General features: G+C 36.7%; 2 protein-coding genes across 2 annotated transcripts in view; both read right to left on the bottom strand.

Moving 5' to 3' along the window:
• Positions 1–11,882, bottom strand: part of LOC137021264 (dynein heavy chain domain-containing protein 1-like) — a 37,608-nt gene extending 25,726 nt beyond the window's left edge. The window contains exons 1-21 of the mRNA XM_067387544.1: positions 11,864–11,882; positions 11,710–11,746; positions 10,762–10,932; positions 10,505–10,672; positions 10,201–10,404; positions 9,995–10,105; positions 9,734–9,890; positions 5,874–6,125; positions 5,617–5,760; positions 4,634–4,709; positions 4,296–4,525; positions 3,916–4,159; positions 2,029–2,186; positions 1,816–1,941; positions 1,464–1,740; positions 1,246–1,373; positions 981–1,179; positions 774–865; positions 477–666; positions 242–367; positions 55–146 (exon numbers count right to left, since the gene is read on the bottom strand). Of these exons, the coding sequence (XP_067243645.1) occupies positions 55–146; positions 242–367; positions 477–666; positions 774–865; positions 981–1,179; positions 1,246–1,373; positions 1,464–1,740; positions 1,816–1,941; positions 2,029–2,186; positions 3,916–4,159; positions 4,296–4,525; positions 4,634–4,709; positions 5,617–5,760; positions 5,874–6,125; positions 9,734–9,890; positions 9,995–10,105; positions 10,201–10,404; positions 10,505–10,672; positions 10,762–10,932; positions 11,710–11,746; positions 11,864–11,882 (3,201 nt within the window). The remainder of the gene's footprint in view (positions 1–54; positions 147–241; positions 368–476; positions 667–773; positions 866–980; positions 1,180–1,245; positions 1,374–1,463; positions 1,741–1,815; positions 1,942–2,028; positions 2,187–3,915; positions 4,160–4,295; positions 4,526–4,633; positions 4,710–5,616; positions 5,761–5,873; positions 6,126–9,733; positions 9,891–9,994; positions 10,106–10,200; positions 10,405–10,504; positions 10,673–10,761; positions 10,933–11,709; positions 11,747–11,863) is intronic.
• A 499-nt stretch (positions 11,883–12,381) lies between these two features.
• Positions 12,382–17,530, bottom strand: zgpat (zinc finger, CCCH-type with G patch domain). Its single transcript, XM_067387375.1, has 7 exons — positions 17,433–17,530; positions 16,521–17,113; positions 15,506–15,639; positions 15,089–15,256; positions 14,503–14,625; positions 13,997–14,402; positions 12,382–12,748 (listed from the first exon to the last, which is right to left on the bottom strand). Exons 2-7 carry the CDS (start codon positions 17,066–17,068, stop codon positions 12,610–12,612), a joined length of 1,518 nt encoding a protein of 505 aa, XP_067243476.1. The 5' UTR covers positions 17,069–17,113; positions 17,433–17,530; the 3' UTR covers positions 12,382–12,609.
• Between the last annotated feature and the right edge of the window lie 324 nt (positions 17,531–17,854).

Genomic DNA, 17,854 nt, shown 5'->3' with positions numbered 1-17,854 from the left:
AATTGTTTCACTTAAACTGCATTAAACAAACTAAGCATTACAACCAAAACATACCAACTCGGACTTTTGGGAGCGTATTTCATTGAATGTTCTGCTTAAAAAGATCCATTTCTGCTGATATCGCTCAAATATATCAAGCAATTCATCTATAGTTAAAGGCAAAAGAAAACAAGAAATTAACCTTTCTTAATACTCTCTACTGTCCAAATATAAACTGTTGACACTAGTGTCAGGAATATACCTTGCTCTTGTAAAAGCAGCAGCCAGTGTTCAACATCTTTCTGAAACTCAGCAACATATGGAGAACGCAGCATATCAGAAAAGGTCAGAACACTTTCTTTAGTCTGAGCCAAAAGCATCTCTAAACCTGAAAGAGATAAAAAAAAAAAAAAAAGTTATGTAATATATGCATGTAACTGTACAATCTGTACTAATAGTTGAGATTAGCTGTATAGATGGGAGAGTTTATAACTTACCAATAATGGTGAAGGTTCCACCATCACGAATGTGATGCTTTGGTGCATTTTGACTGAATTGTTGTGGGCTCTGCTGTTGCTGGACAGTAATAATGAACCTGGTGTGACGGAATTCTGCCCCTTCCCAGTGTCTCTGAAGTGCTCTGAATGTCTGTTCCATGACTGCCTCAGCTTTGGCATCTAGACAGACCTGGAAGCCAATGCACATCCATACCCCATAGCTTATAATGATTGAAAAGCAGTTAATGTTAAGTTTTCACATTACATGTTTACAAGTGTAAACAAGTGCTACTGAACCTTGTTGATTTTACTTTGTTGCCTCTGTAGCTCTTTGGACATGAGATCAGCCAGCGTTACATTGCATTCGCTGTCAAACAGCAGACCAACTCCTACAGAAACAATTATATTGATGGTTGGTTCCTAGTATATATGATATTAAAGGTTCCTACTAATTAAAAACTATTTTAAACTAACCTGATACTTATGTATGTTTATGTCATTTACCCTTTGAGATGTTTCTCCAGTGCTTCTGTTTCAGTGTGGGGCTTCTCAGCTTACTCAAAACAGGGAGTAGCTGTTTGAACCCCTGCAAAATCTGTAGGGTTTTCTGTAGCAAAGCATCATGGGAGGGTATAATTTTTGCAAATGCCTCTGCCTGCTGTAGCCATTCACTAACCTTGTCTTGGGTTTTAGACACCTCAAACTGCAAATGCAAGAGAAGTATTATCTACAGAATCAAAAAAACTGTTTGGTGTTAGTAACTACATACCTTCCTGAACTTCAGTAGCTTCCACTCTTGAATTTTTTTGGACGACATGCTCATCAGCTCCCAGAGCCCTTTCCTTGCTTCAATATTCTGCTGTGCTACAGTCACAAAAGTGAGATCCAGTTGGTGACCTGAAAGAATAAATGAAACCACTGACATGAAACCAGTGCATTAAAACTACTGAAAGAGAGTTGTTTAGGATCCTGAGCACATTGTCTTACCTCTCAGAATTTCACTGGCTCTGCTATGATCATTCAACTGCTCAGCAATCACATAGAATTGGCTGCACAATTCTTTCAGCTGGACAGGCATTTCTTTGCCATTCTGGTCAGGGTCAAGATAGTGTCCAGAGGTGGCTCTTGAAACCAGGTTGTCTAATTCGTTTACTAATGAGGAAACATTGCTGTCCAGTGTATCAAGTATAGAAGGAAGCTGCTGGGTAAACATTTCTGCAGCTTTTTTCAGGAGTGGAACAAACTGATTCCACAAGTCAACTATCTGCAGAAATAGTTGGCTGTTAGATTTTGCAACTCAGTGAAATCAATTAAATAAATTACATATTTTCAAATGTACCTGCTTCATCGAGATAATATCATTTGAAGCCATGTGTGCATAATTCCTTCTCACAGTTTCCTGTAGGGAGTGGAGGTCTTCCAGCTTCTGCTGCAAATCTCCTGACATTCTCTCGCAGCACTTTACCTGCATAAATATAATAATGTTGAATGATTACTCCACAGTTTACACTGATTGACCAGCACTGACAAAGCAGTATGTCAAAGTCAATACCGTGTTTGAAAAAACTGTGAACTTGTGAAAAGTGTTTGGCTCAGACTCCATGACTTCTATGGCTCTTTTCAGCTGAGAAGTGAGATTCTCAGAACGTATTTGCAAATCTTCATACAGTAGCTTTAGCACATCCTGGTCAATGGTGATTAACATGGAACCTTGACACAAAAACAGGACAAGAAATGAACATACCAATACCAATATATATCATACCAATGCCTGATACACAAACTTAATCGCTTTGTTTCTAAACTGTACAAGAGACCTACACTTCTGTATAGAAAATTCCGATTCATTTTCTTAATTGAAAAAAAAACTAATTCTTCAAAATCGCTTCAAACACTTTGTCGCTACAGATACAATTTGTAATTGTTGTTAAATTATGTTGTGAAGTTAAAGGATTAGTCCACTTTCAAATAAAATTCCCGATAATTTACTCATCCCCTTGTCATCCAAGATGTTCATGTCTTTCTTTTGTCAGTCAAAAATAAATTAAAGGATTAGTTCACTTTCAAATTAAAATTTCCTGATAATTTACTCACCCCAGTGTCATCCAAGATGTTCATGTCTTTCTTTCTTCAGTCGAAAAGAAATTAAGGATTAATTCCATTAAATCCAGGATTATTCTTTTTATAGTGGACTTCAATGGAGCCCAAACGGTTCAAGGTCAAAATTACAGTTTACAGCGATCCGAGACAAGGAATAAGGGTCTTATCTAGAGAAACCATTGTATATGACAATTTAGTTCTAACTTTGACCTGTGGAGGGCAGTAATACACTTAGCAGTGTCTACACTGCTGGAATTCAAATAGAGAAGAAGAAGAGAGCTAGTTCAAGATGAGCATTTATGGTTAAAACGTATAAAATTTTCAATTTTTTTTTTTTTTTTTTAGAAAATGAGTGATGGTTTCTCTAGATAAGATCCTTATTCCTCGTCTTGGATTGTGTAGAACATTTTGAAGCTCCAATGAAACTGTAATTTGGACCTTCAACCGTTTGGAGGCCATTGAAGTCCACTATAAGGAGAATAATCCTGGAATGTTTTCATCAAAAACCTTAATTTCTTTTCGACTGAAGAAAGAAAGACATGAACATCTTGGATGACATGGTGGTGAGTAAATTATCAGGAAAATCCTTTAAGATATTTTTAAATCTCTAAGGAGACAATGAGCATTGTCTCACAAGCTCTTGACAAGCTAATGTAATACAAGTACATACTCTAGGACACAAATGTTGGGCCAAATAGTCAATTTTTAATTATATGTAACTAATGTTACTGGTAGATTTCAGTATTGACTAAAATATAAGTAAGTATAATCAACTCAACACTTTCCACTGTCTTGAATGGATTTTTTTTTCGCAATGAATCCTAGGATTGCCTATAAAGCCGCGGTCACACTAGACTTTGAACGTGCGAAATTTATTCGGATGCTGTAACGGTCGTGATATGACGTCACGGTCTATAACGTCTTTTTTATAAACATGAATTCAACACAAAACTTAAAGCAATACATTCAAAATGTAAAAATATAGAACCTACTTAACATTACTGCCAAAAATATAATTCTTTTAATTCAGCCAAGAGGTCATGCCGTGATAAATCGATCTTCTACTGGTCGCACGTCTTCACGTGATGCGAATTCGCAGGTCAGAGTTCACCAAACTTGAACTTTGGAACACAGCGAAATCTATGAGCGAAATGCGAAATTTTTCGCACGAGCTTGCGTTTCCGGTCTGACGCATTCGCATGCGTTTGAATGGAAGTCAGTGGAACGAAAAGTGCAGTGTGACCGCCCCTTAACTGCTGTAACTCATTTATCTTTCATTAACAGCCATTCAAGTACTGTAGCTGATTTATCATGAATTTTTTAAAAAAGGCAAACACACCAATATCCTTTTGGATGGTGGAGAACTCAAGAGTGAACAACTTATTTGATGTAGTGAAAAACTGAGGCATGCTGTGAACTTTGTCCATCCAAAAATGAAGTTTCTTGATTAGTTCCTCATATTTCAGAGGGGAACATCCACGTAAGGTCTCTAGAGAGACTGAACCCCACTGACTGGTGAACAAATGAACACCTATCAACCAAGAGTGGCTCTTGCACAGCTGGAGCACCTCTGTAATGGCGTCCTACAAGAGAATCAAAGCATCATAACTGCAATGTTTATTTTGTGGTGTAAGCTTCTAGACATATTTGTTCTCTTCTAGGCATGGTATTATTTGAATTTAAAGCATACACAATGTCCAGAAGAAAAAGTCAGAATACCTGTGTAATCTTTTCCTGCTTATTCTGAATCTCCTGTGTTCCAACATGCACTTTCAAGTTCCACTCCAGCAGTCTCCTTGGCAGAGGATGATAATGACCTCGCACTCTTTGTGCCTGAACCCTGAGAGAGTTCATTTTGACAGGCACTACAGTTTGAGGTGACATATCACGCTTCATTTGGGAGGAAACACTGCAACGACCTGTTACTTCACAACCTTTTGCTTTAAATTCTGAAAAGAGAATGCTTAATATGAGAATGTTATGCTGCATGTTGTATATATGCTGATTGTTGAAGAATGTTACTTTTTTTATTTGATGGTACAAGCTCTGCTGAGTACCTGCAATGAGGTCTTCAATACAACTGGTGGGCAAACAGCCTTTAGAGTCACATGACAAACTGCAGGAGTCAAATACCTGTGTAGATCACATCACCAGTTTAGCATACCCTTGTAAAAAAAAGAAGTGTCCTAATTGTATAAAAAAAAAAGTATTTAAAAAAACTGTACTTTCAGATAATATATTAATCAAAATTAGGTCACTGTGATTTTGCCAAGTAAGAGATGTTCCTGGATCAACATCTTTGTTGGCTTGCAACCAGGGTTAGGTGCTTCTAGATCAATGTTATTCACCTATCTTTCCCCTCTGATTTTAGGGATCAGTTATGGGTAGGAATAGGGTTAAAACTAAATTTTCAGACAGGAATGTTGTTCCAGGATCAACAAAATATGTTGATCCAGGAACATGTCTTACTTGGCAAAATCATGGTGACCTAAATAAAAAATACTCAAATATTGTTATGGACAATGGGGGGACCTTGAAGTCAAAAAGGTTGAGATCCACTGCCTTAAATGTCAGTATATTTGGCAGTACCCTTTAAGCATATTTCATATGGGTAATTATGAACTGACATATAGAGATGTGCTTATACCGTGCTTATGTCCTATTTAAGTGGGTCAAAAACACTATAAGTTCAGCTAATTGCATATGATATAAATTTAAACTACAATACATTTTCATTGAATTGCAATTCCTATTTATGTCAATTAACTGTACGAAAAGATCACATTCAGTACTTCTTTTTTACATGGGTATACTTGTCAATACATCAATGTGGTGAAAAAAGAATCCTTAATTGTATAGCAGTAGACTTATAAATAATACTAATAAAAGGACTAACACTGCTAGCACAAATGTTACAGATAAAATATTATTACTGAAACATTCTTATGAATAGCTATGAAAAACATCTGCTGAATGAGAAATTATAATTATAAAATTTGAGTTTATAGCATTTTTCTTTGACCAGCTGGTGACTTCTCACCTGCAGGACAGAGTCTGCTACTGATAACACCGCTCCAAGCAAAACCTCTTGAAACAAGTGCAATGGAGGAAAAACTGCAAGCTGATCATCTGCTCCGAATATAATCTCTGCCTGGAAGAGACCACCCTGTTGCTCCCGTTCTCTCTGAAAGGTTTAAAAAAGAAAACATTTGTAAAGGAGAAAATGAATTCCTATAGTACATAAAAAACAGACTTTATTTCTCAAATCAAATTAAGACTTAAAACCGTGTCCCATACTTTTAAAACATTGGTTAGGAATGCTGTGATCTCACGCTTTGAGATGGTGACAAGGTTTTGAACAGTCATGTGGTCAGCTAGAGCAGCGAGGTTTCCCAGCGACTGTATGGCTTGCTCTGTCTTACTGAGTTCTTTCTGTAGGTTTCTAAAGTATGTGAGCTGAAGGTATAGGGATGGACTGCTCTTGTAGAGCTTTGTTTGTTCCACTTTCATTTGGAGCTCCTGATGTGCTTGGTAACTCCTATCCTTCACCTGCAAGTAGATGATGATGTTAAGTACACTGTATATTTATTGACATTAAAGGGTTTGTTCACCCAATAATGAAAATTCTGTCATTATTTACTCACCCTCATGTCCTTTCAAACCTGTAAAACTTTTGTTCATCTTCGGAACACAAATGATGATATTTTTTAATGAAATGCGAAAGATTTCTGTCCCACCATTGACAGTCCATGCAACTACCACTTTGAAGCATCTAAAAGTTCTTAAAGAGATTGTAAAACTAATCCATATGAATTGAGTGGTTTAGTCCAAATTATCAGAAGAGACTCAAATCGCTTTTTATGATGAACATTGAATTCAGGCTTTTATTCACATATTAAAGGATTAGTTCTCTTTCAAATAAAATTCTTCTGATAATTTACTCACCCCCATGTCATCCAAGATGTTCATGTCTTTCTTTCTTCAGTCGAAAAGAAATTATTGGATGAAAACATTCCAGGATTATTCTCCTTATGGTGTGTTCACACTAGACGCGAATGAAGTGTTGAGCGTGAGTGATTTACATGTTAAGTCAATGCAAAGGCGCGAATAGACATCCTGTGGTGCGAGTGATGCGGCGCGAATTGAGCGTTTCGGGTGTTTGCGCGAAACACGCAAGTTGAAAAATCCGCGTTAACCAATCAGGAGCTTGCTCTAGTAGTGACGTGACATAGCGAAACAACAAATCCGAAACAACATGGAGGACAAAATCATTGTCGCTGTACATCTTCATACTTTTATAGAAACAGGAATAAAAAGGATCTTGCTTGAAAGAAAGTGAGTGAGGAGGTTGGACAATCTGGCAAGTTGTAAAAAACGGTCTTTACTAAATTTGAGCTATATAAATATACATATTGAGACTACAAGCTTGCTAAAGCCGACCAATTATGCTTATTCGCTGTAATTTACAACTATTTCCCCGCTGACAAGTTGTGTTTATTCAGAGGAAGTGTGCAGAAAGAAGTGGAAGAGTCTGGAACACATAAAGGAGCGGGAGAACCCCTCTCATGACACAAATTCGTGTCTGTTGCAAGCAGCAACCTCCCCCAGTCTCTCGTGAAGCCAATACGGAAGTGACTTAAACTGCGATTCATCGACTGGCCACTAGGGACAGGCTCCAAAAGAGAGCAGAATCTCATTGAGTCCCATGTTAAATTGGCCAAATTTACAGCAGAAAAAAACATGTTTACAAGTTGGTTCAAATTGTGGTTTTGGTCTATACTGCTAATTTTGCCCTTCATGACAACTCATTCTTTTAAATTATATTAAGCCTTAAAGTTCTGCATAATTAAGGGCGTGGTCACTTGAGTGACAAGTAGATGCCGCTGCTGTCTGTGAGCCTCAGCTAATTCGAGCCGTATTTGTGTTAGATTATTTTATACAATTATAAAATATGGCTTGCTGCATAATATTCGAGACAGATGTGTGTCTGTATAGATGTGCATGCATGCGGAAGAAACAGAACACACGTTGTTGGATCGTGGCATTGGCTAAAAGTTTTGTTTGTGAGATTTACTACAATGACAATACCAGGAGGATATACAACTCTGACAGCACTGCTTGGATATTATAACTAAAACTGCTGCACTATTTTGAAAAAATATACTTTGGACACAGGCTCATTTGTTTGTTAGATACGATCGTATACAGTTTTACAACATAAACACTGCTCAGATTGCATTATTTCTTTAAGAACGATGACAGAGAGCAGATCATTCAGCAGAAATGTTATGCAAAAAATGGATAATATATCAATATTTAATGGACAAAAAGTAGTTTTTTGTTTTGCAATGGACATTTATATTTTACCCAAGTGCCACAGATTGGATTCATCTCACAATCTCTATTATAAAGGTATGAAGTCCCATTTGATGTTCCATGTTGTTATTTGCACACCCAACACAAATTACTGGTGTTGGAGCATCTATATCTTAAAAAAAACACCGTAGATTGACAGTAAACCTTTAGAACTTTCTGATGATAAAACTTATCTTCATTAATAATTTAGATAGTATCTAGATAGATAGCTCCTTTGCTTGCTAACGTGGTCACGTCGAGCTAGGCGGGCGTGGTTTCAGCAACCAATCACATCAGCTCAAACCAACTCCCCGCCTTTTTGCCCATTTTCAGTTATCCGGGAGTGACGTGCGGTGAAGCGCAGCCGCGGCCTCATTTACGCATCAAAACTGCTATCTACGGGTGATGTCACGGACACTACGTCCATATTTTTTTACAGTCTGTGGTCAGTTGTGAAATGAATTTCACGCGCGAATGAAGCGAGTAAACTCAAAATGTTCAAGCGTCCAACTACGAGCGAATAGCGTGATTTATTCGCGCAAGTTGCATCTAGTGCACCATTATAGTGGACTTCAGTGGCCTCCAAAGGTTGAAGGTCAAAATTACAGTTTCAGTGCAGCTTCAAATAGCTTTAAATGATACCAGGCGAGGAATAAGGGTCTTATCTAGTGAAACGATCGGTCATTTAAAAAAAAAAAAAAACAACTGTATATGATTTATAAACACAAATGATCACCTTGCACATGCTTCCGCTTTCCGTATTCTTCAAAAAGCTTATGCTATATGTCTTACGCCTTCCCTATTCTACTTACAGAAAAAAAAACTAAACTGGCGCCGCGTTCATTCCATAAGTAGAATAGGGAAGGCATACGACATGTTTTCATCAAAAACCTTAATTTCTTTTCGACTGAAGAAAGAAAGATATGAACATCTTGGATGACCATGGGGGTGTGTAAATTATCAGGAAAATTTTATTTGAAAGTGGACTAATCCTTTAACATTGATCAGCACACAAAAACAGACGCTCAACCGTACTTGATTGACGTGCGAGAACAAACCTCATTGGTTCTTGCGAAAGCTCAAACGTGCTGCGTAACACACAAGAATGAACCTCATTGGTTCTCGTGTGTCAAGCAAGCATGCTTAGTCACCATTTACCATAACTGATGTGCGTTGATGAATGTAAATATAATGTGAATAAAAGCTTAAATTAAATATATGGTCATCATAGAAATCGATTGAGAGCTCAGAAAATTTGGACTGAACCACTCAATTCATATGGATTAGTTTACAGTCTCTTCATGAACTTTTTGAAGCATCAAAGTGGTAGTTGCATAGACTGTCAATGGAAAGGGACAGAAATTTCTAAGGCTGCATTTACACAGCAAATATTAATGCACAGATCTGATCTTTTGACAATATCCAATTTTTTGTCCTGTCTGTTTACATTCATTTTAGATTTCATTAAAAATATCTTCAGTTGTGTTCCAAAGATGAAAAAAAGTCTTACAGGCTTAGAACAATATGAAGGTGAGTAAATGATGACAGAATTTTCATTGTTTGGTGAACTAACCCAGATAGATGACCCAAAAATGTGTCATTCTGAACCTGTGTGACTTTCTGTCTTCCATGTAAAGGCATGACAATATTCAACAACATTGGTCAATATTCAACTAAAATTGTATGGAAAAGAGCAACTTGAACATTCTGCTAAGTAACTCCTTTTGCATTCCACAAAAGGAAGAAAGTCCTAGAAGTTTTGAGGAAGAGTAAATTAGTGAAATGCAACCGTTATACCATACCATATCAAGTATTGCAGCACGGCAATGTAGGAAACTACGTAAAGAAACTTGAGCCGTCTGATTCTTTTTCAGGAGTGCGCTTTGGAAATCTAAGAGTGTGTAAGTCCTTAAATCATCCTGTGGCAGCCAAGTGACTTGCTTTAGCTCCTCAATTAATCTAGGAAAAAATAAAAGGCTTGAGAAAAACAAAATGTAAATATTTATAGCAACACAAATCTTTAATTTCAATTTCGCTTTTAACATGTCTTGGGGGACAAAAACCTGGAGATTTGTAATAAGGCATCTCTGAACTGGGGCACTGCTGTCAGCAGCTGAGATGGAAAGCAGTCAATCCTGCGTTCGACAGTAACCTTGTGTACATTTCTGTGCCATCTGAAAAAGTTGTCAAGTAGATAACTGCTTGTATAAAGGTCTGTATAATCAGACATTCCAAAGTTAATAGAACATTAAGACTAAAGTTAAGTCACCGTTTGAAGGTCTTGCGCAGTAAATAATCTCTGAAAAATGGGATGTTTCTCACAGCTCCCCAAAGCACAGACTCTCGATACCACTCTCCCAGGGTCCTGAGTTCAACACAGAAGCCATCCTGCATATGTATTACAGTTGTGGGGGAGAAGGTGTAGTAATCTGCGTCTGCTGCACTGCGAGAGACCACTCTCAAGTCATATGGCCTGAAAAAGAGCATATCATTTTTTTTACATATACTGTATGTATAAAAGTGAAATATTGTACTGCAAGTAAATTATTATATAAAATAACTATGACTGGCACCTGTAAGGACCATCTTCAGAAGCCTTCAAATAGTAAAATTCACGTTCCCCCAGATGCTTTTTCTTGGCTAGTATCTCAACTACCTCAGTTCCAGTGAGTGGTTTGGGTTTGCACTCTTTCCCTGTTTTAGTCTTTTCCTTTGGGTCTTCAGGCTTCTCATGTTCAACACTTGGAAAAACAGACAAGCTATTTACAATCTTTAAAGCAAAACAGAGAATAAGTGAATGAATGGAATAAGTTGGCAATAGTCAATTTACCTGAAGTGTCCGACAATTGAGGGCTGACAGGTTTCTTTGACAGGTGTCACAAAACGGGGTCCTTCGTTCCACACAGTCTCTCTGACTGCCAGTCCAGTGCCCATCTGCGATACCAGCTGAGGTAGTTTAACAACAGACAGATCATTTTGTGGTGGAGACAAGGTCCTGAAACTGAGGGCGCGAAAAGGTGAGGGTTCACGCTTAAAAGCTGGTGTGGCAATAAGAGATTGACGACTTAGCAGTCGAGGCTGAGAGGCTATAAGATCAAAACTGCAATCTGATGAGCAGTCAGGCCTGTTTTCTCTTTTGCTTTGGGTAATCGCAGGTCCTGTAAAGACATTTCCTTGAGGTTCTCTCTTGGGTGATGACATGGTGAAGTCAGTTTGAGATAGGCCTATCACTGATTGCACAGTGAACTTGTGAGGAAGTCTTCTTCAAGCCCATCTTCTGACCAAAAAATAAATAAATAGTGGCAGCATGAATAAACTGTCTAATGAACACAGATCAGTTTAAACTGACCACATAATACTGCATTACTAAAAGTAAAATAAAACTTCCACGACTACTTTTTAATTAGCCTATTTAGGTCTACAGTTTTGAGAGAAAATTGATAATATCTAAAATAATTTAAATTGTGCAAGCGACAGTCCACAGGAGCACATTAAAATAACGTAAAAGCACACGTATGTTTTAAAGCACATTAATACAAATATGTTCTATTGCCATTTTCGGTTTATACTTAACATAAGTTACTCAGTAGGATAGAAAGTAAAGTGTGTATAGGCCTATTGCTCGGATACAAAGAACAATAGGAACGTTTGTTGACGAGTCAGACAAAAAGATAACAACGCTGTTGTTTTGCTAGATTGGTGAAGAAAAATAAGCATTCAACATTTTTTAAAAAATAAATACATATGATATGTATTTAGTTGAGTAAATTTGTCCTACCTGGGATCAAATCTCAGCGCATCGGTGTGTAGGCCAACTCACATTCTGTTCCCATGGGAACAGCCGCAAACTCGATATTCTGTATTAACGGTTACCGTTACAGTAAATATTGCTCGTCGTAAATTTCTTATTTGGCAAATAAACTATCATCTACGAATATAGAACAGATTCATGCTGCAAGAAAATTAAAAGTAACATTTCAGAAAAGCCCCATTTAAAGGGACCTTGGAGTCAATCTGTTGACAACAGCCTACGTGAATGATTACGTGCTTAGAAATGCTTTAACATTAGAAATGGCAAATAATAATATTATTAAATTATGTATTTAAAATTTTTTACGGAGTCTAAAGGCTCACCGCTAGTTGCAGTTATTATCCCTATGTGAAGAAAAAAAAAAAAGAATTGCTGCTCTTACCAAAGTTAGTATTATAAAATATAGTGTAATAGTGTTTAGTCTCTTTCACAAGGGATTTCTCTATGAAGGCTTACTGTGGTGTCTGATCCATTAATCAGCATTACTGACCGACATTTTAGATGGATTAATAGTTTTTAACAAAAATACTGTCCTTTTATTGTGGCTTAAGCTTTCAGTTTTACACCCAGAAAATTTAACTCTCCAGAAACTTACATGAACCACATTGTTTATAGTTGTGCATCCAAATGGACTGAATCCTTAAAATTAACATTGAAAAAAAAAAAAAAAAAATCAATGAATCAGAATTTGAATTTCACATGCCATTCTTTATGTGACATCTGATATTAGAGACCAAGATTCTAATGGGCAATGAACATAAAAATACATTTCACACATTCATTATGTAGAATTTTTTAATACCCGATTAATGTTTAAACACACTAAACAAAATGCCAAATAACAGTATAAAAAAAAAAAAACAGATGTCAGAATTCGGTCATTTTCTTGTGCGTGTCTGCTTTCTTTTGCTCTCTCTGGATGGACTGTTCCTGAGCCTTCAGCTGCTCCAGCAACTTGCGGGAAGCATTGAGCTTCTCTTCTAATCGACTGACCACTGTAGCATCCCTGAGGACAGAGAGGAAGGAAAGACTTCAAGAAACTGAGAAAGAGACAAAAATAACAGTGTTGGGGAGTAAAAAAACTAAAAGCAGCAATACGGCTAACTTCACTTTTTCAGTAGCATGACAATGGCTAATTAACAGCAGTTTTTACAATTTTTGGAAATATGTATTGTATGAGCAGCTTTACGGCAGAGCAAACAGAGGTAATCAAACATGCTCTCCAAAAATTCTCTTACTAAAATGTCTGATTCATTTTAATTGTACAACTGTTTGAGTTTATTTCTCGAATTCATTCAATATTCGTATATTTATCAATATCTATTCACCCAGTTTGTTCAGACAACTCATTTAAATGGTTAAATGAAAGACATGAGTTATTAAAAAGTCTGACTCATCAAATTGGTTCGTTAGATTTTCTATCATGCCCCTTTTACAAGATGTAATATAAGTCTCTGGTGTCTCCAGAATGTGTCTGTGAAGTTTCAGCTCAAAATACCCCACAAATCATTTACTATAGCTTGTCAAATTTGCCCCTATTTGGGTGTGAGCAAAAACACGCCGTTTTTGTGTGTCCCTTTAAATGCAAATGAGCTGCTGCTCCCGGCCCCCCTTCCAGAAGAGGGCGGAGCTTTAACAGCTCATGCTTCGATTGCTCAACAACAACAAAGCTGGAGAATCTCATGCAGCAAAAACGATGATTGTCAGTAACGGTGTTCAGCCTTATATTGTTCAAACCGGAGTAGGACACTGATGGAGAGACTCAGAAACTGGACGTTTCTGAATGGTTAGTGGATAAATTTATGTATTTGTTGTGGAGTTGATGATGTGGAATGACATGAGGACGAGTAATTAATGACAGAAATTTAAACAATTTTGGGTGAACTAACCCTGTAAATGGTTTAAATTAAAAAAATAAGTCGTCAAAAAGTCAGATTCATCCAATCGGTTAGTTCGGACAACTCATTTAAATTATTTAAATTCAGTTTAATGCTGCTGTTAATCACTCAACTGAATTATATAAATATGGTGATTTGGAATTATCTAAATTTAAACTATATGATTTGTTCATTTGAAACGAGGAAAATAATTTGTATGTCCATATATCCCCAATCAGCTTAAAATTTTCAAAAGAGCAGACAGCAGTTGAACTGCTCTCGCAACACTGGTAAGAGTAATATTGAGAAAAGAAGGGATTATGGAAAGAAAAAGATAAAAAATTGTCAGAGTGCAAAAGAAAATGAGGAAAGCATACCTTCCATTTCGTTTACTAAGAGACTTAGTGAGTTGCTGGATCTCCCTTTCCACTTGAGCGACTTTCTCCGTGGCCTGGAACAGACGAACATTCAGTGAACGTTTAATGCTCTTTCCGCCCCTGTAGGCCTCTGCACCAGTGACGGATGAGCTTGATGAATGAGATGCAGGCTGAGCTCCACCACCAAGCTTAGAGTTCAGGAAATCAAAAACATTGTGGCGTGTTGATGTGGAGGCCTTCCTCTTCCTCTGTTTAGCCTTCGGTTTACGTGAGGCTGGGTTATTCTTAGCGATAGCGGCTGCAGTCTTCCTCTGAGTGAGCTCAGCACATATGTCCAATGAGCGGCCTTTGGGAAGAACCACTGCCTGAACTGGCTCTACACGACCAGAGAGGGTTTTCCCCAAACCTATGCATACAAAGAGACACTTGCTTGCTACAAATGTATGAACGAAACAGAAATATCCGTTCTGATGGCTTTTAGACTGGCGTCTGTTATAGTCACCCACCTTTACCAAGCTCATAACCCATTTTCAGCAAGAGCTTGGAGCCAATGCCACGTGTGTGAGCCTCCCAACCGCAAAACTCTGAACGGTTTACCTGGGCCATATCCTCCTCCATTGATGATATTACTGTAATGAGATACAAAGTCAACTTGATTTCAACAATACCCTGTGAACCTTTTTGAAGAGCTCGAAATCTAAGCATCTGTATTTGTGTATGGGCAGTGAATTCCAGCAACCTGCACATCTGCTCTATTAATTGTTAAACTGCAGGTAGACATGATAATGTTAATTCATCTGACCCTTAAATTGAGCTGACATTTTAAAAATTATTCTGCAAAAAGTAAATGGAAACAGAGTAGATAGATGGGTAAATCTCACAATAATAAATCCAATCCATAATTAGAAATTATATTTTCCATAAAGAAATTACTATTTTAGTACCATTATTTTTAAGCAAAATATAATTTATTTATTTTGATTTTGCAGAGAAATAAAACCTAGACAGAGATTCTTATATATTTTCCCCAGACTGTGTGCATTCTGGTGTGTAATGTACATCCCAGGTAATGGTGTGATTGTGCTTTAGCACCTTTAGCATAGCCGGCATCACACTGATCGGTATCATCCTCAGAGTCCGATGAGGAAGAGGAGGAACCATCATCCTGACGAAGAGGAGGAATGATCCCATCAGCCTCCAGCACAGCCTCTTTCAACAGCAGCGAGTCAAATTTCACTGTGTAAAAACCACCTTCAATCTCTGGAAACAAAGAAGCAGAACCTTTAAGGTCTCGCACTGTTTTACCAGATTGAGTGAATGTATTGTTGCATTTCTGTACAGTCTATAATTGAAGGGGCTATTTTCCATGAAATTTCCCCTTGGGGATCAATAAAGATTCTCTCTCTATTTTGTAAACTGTGGGGAAGGAAACAAACAAATGATATAATGTGGCAATATCTGTTCTTCCTTTTATTTTTGTTGTTAGTGGTCAAAAAACTAGTATTGTACCTGATATTCTGGCTGGATACCAGATGCCATCTTCATGCTTGGCCAAACACGCAGAGCCCGACTCCATGTTACTGATGTCAGCCTCCAGGAAGTCTCTGAGCTCTGATACACACACCACCTCACCATGAGAGAACCTGATAAACACACACTAGTCATGACAGTTTGTCAAGATCAACGTGTTTCTTAAAATATCAGGTAACTTTTTATGAAAAGGCAGTTTAAATTAGTTTGTTAAAATGTATGTGGTATATAAGAATTTTATAATAATATATATATATATATATATATATATATATATATATATATATATATATATATATATATATACACACACACACACACACACACACACACACACACACACACTCTTTTAAAATTAGAAAGAAAAAAGAATACTTTTTTTATTTAGGTAATTATTACATGCATGCCATTTATAGATAAAAATACTTTTTACCTTAAAAATATGATTAAATTTTTAATTGAAAAAAATAATACTTTTAAGTAATTACTAAATGCATGGTAATCATAATACCTTGAAATTAAAATTTACTAATAATTACCAATAAAGTAATTATTAAATGTATGATTTATAAAAATATAAATGTATTATATAATTGTAAAAGTATTATTTATAAAAATATTTATAGAAAATAAATTAATATTTAAATTTAATTAATGTAGGTTATTTTTAAATATGCATTATTTATAAAAAAATAAATTTGACTTTGAAGATATTTAAAAGTTTTATGAAAATAATGATTAAGATGTGTGAACTCACATGAATTAAATGTGTAAGTAAAACATATTTTTACGTTTTACTCAATGTAGGCTAATTTAAACTTTTGTTGAAAATGGTGTACGGTGTAAGTTTTTCAAAACCATTTTTTTTTTTTTTGGAACTTTTCAACTTTGGCAGTCAAAAAAAAGAAGTCAAAACTGCCTCCACAAGTTGCATACCAAGTTTACATTAAACTTGAAAATAAAAAATGTAAAAAAAGAAAAACGAAAAAAGCACCTGCAGTTGTCCATGAAACGGCACTTTCCCTCAAGGTAGAAGCCGCAGGGTTTCATAGATTTGTTTGTGGGATGAAGGTAAAGAACCCGGACTTGAGCCTCTTCTCCTTCTGGCTCTTCGGGGCAAACCACCATGGCGTTATGGTACTCTAAGGTTCCCCATGAGGTACGGTAAGGTGCACATACCTTAGTTCCACTAAGTGGAAAATCTTCCTCTTCCTCTTCAGGTTCAGTGTTTTGTTTTACCTCAGCAGAGATCCCTGACAGTTCTGCATTGAAAGCAGCAAACTCATCATCCAAAGCCGTTTCTTGGGTAACCGATGTGGGGTTTTGGTTTGTCGAGGGCTCCTCCAAAGAGGCCAGCAATTGGCTTTTTCTGACAGACAGCAGGCTGGATTCTGTGAGCTCAATGAGCTGCTGCAGGTCCTCCTTGAGCTTCAGCAGGTCAGCCTGCTCCGCTGAGCCCAAACCAGCAGATAATGCCACCTCCACCTGCTGAAGCTGAGCGCTGTAGGTCTTGATGGCTTCTTCCAGACTGCTTTCATCCATAGTGAGGATCAGGTACTTACATGACAGGAGCTCACTGTGGTAAAACTGCAGAATAGGCAAATAAAGGGCTTGTGCAGACCATATACTTTTTACAATTTCAAAAATAACCTAATTTAAAAAAAAAATCTGTTATCATATATATATATATATATATATATATATATATATATATATATATATATATATATATATATATGATATCTCATGAGTGTGGTGTGGAGAATATGTAATGATGCCGGTTAGCTTTAAAGCTACGTTAGACAGCCCAATAGTTAGCACTCTCTAGCTAGTTTCCTGCTATCGTAATTCAAATATATGACTTTACGTTTGTGCCAGCTAAAACTGCTAAAAATTACAGACTTACATTTTAAATCTTCCGATGATCGTGTTCGTAGCATTGTTTTGTTTCTGTTTGGACAGACATGGTGAGAATTTCTCTCACTGCGGCTCACTGGGAGTCAGAGTCAACTTTGACCTCGCTTTCGTCATCGGTCAACGCTTCCTACATCCTTTTTCAGTAGTGCATGAATTCCATAAAAAGAAATGTGGGCTCTTTTAAAACCTTTTTTTTTTTTTTTTTTTTTTTAAATTTTATAAAGGACTAATAAATATACATAAAGCTTTTGTAACACATTAAAAAATAAAAAGTGCTGCGGCGAGTTTTAAAAGCACTGAACCTATTTATTCTTTTTTTGTGTTTATGTTGTTAATAAATATGACGGTGTAACGCCTCTTGTTTTTGTGGCACTGAATTAAAAAAAACAACAACTTTGGATTCAATATTTT

The sequence above is a fragment of the Chanodichthys erythropterus genome, chromosome 6 (genome assembly GCF_024489055.1).
Source record: "Chanodichthys erythropterus isolate Z2021 chromosome 6, ASM2448905v1, whole genome shotgun sequence".
NCBI lineage: Eukaryota > Metazoa > Chordata > Actinopteri > Cypriniformes > Xenocyprididae > Chanodichthys > Chanodichthys erythropterus.
This window is presented reverse-complemented; position numbering and strand designations above follow the sequence as displayed.

Coding starts and splice junctions, on each gene's coding strand:
- zgpat (XM_067387375.1), bottom strand. CDS start 17,068: ATGGATGAAAGCAGTCTGGAAGAAGCCATCAAGACCTACAGCGCTCAG. Junction 15,640..16,520: donor CGTTTCATGGACAACTGCAG/GTGCTTTTTTCG, acceptor TGTGTTTATCAG/GTTCTCTCATGGTGAGGTGG. Junction 14,626..15,088: donor TGATGCCGGCTATGCTAAAG/GTGCTAAAGCAC, acceptor ATCTCATTACAG/TAATATCATCAATGGAGGAG.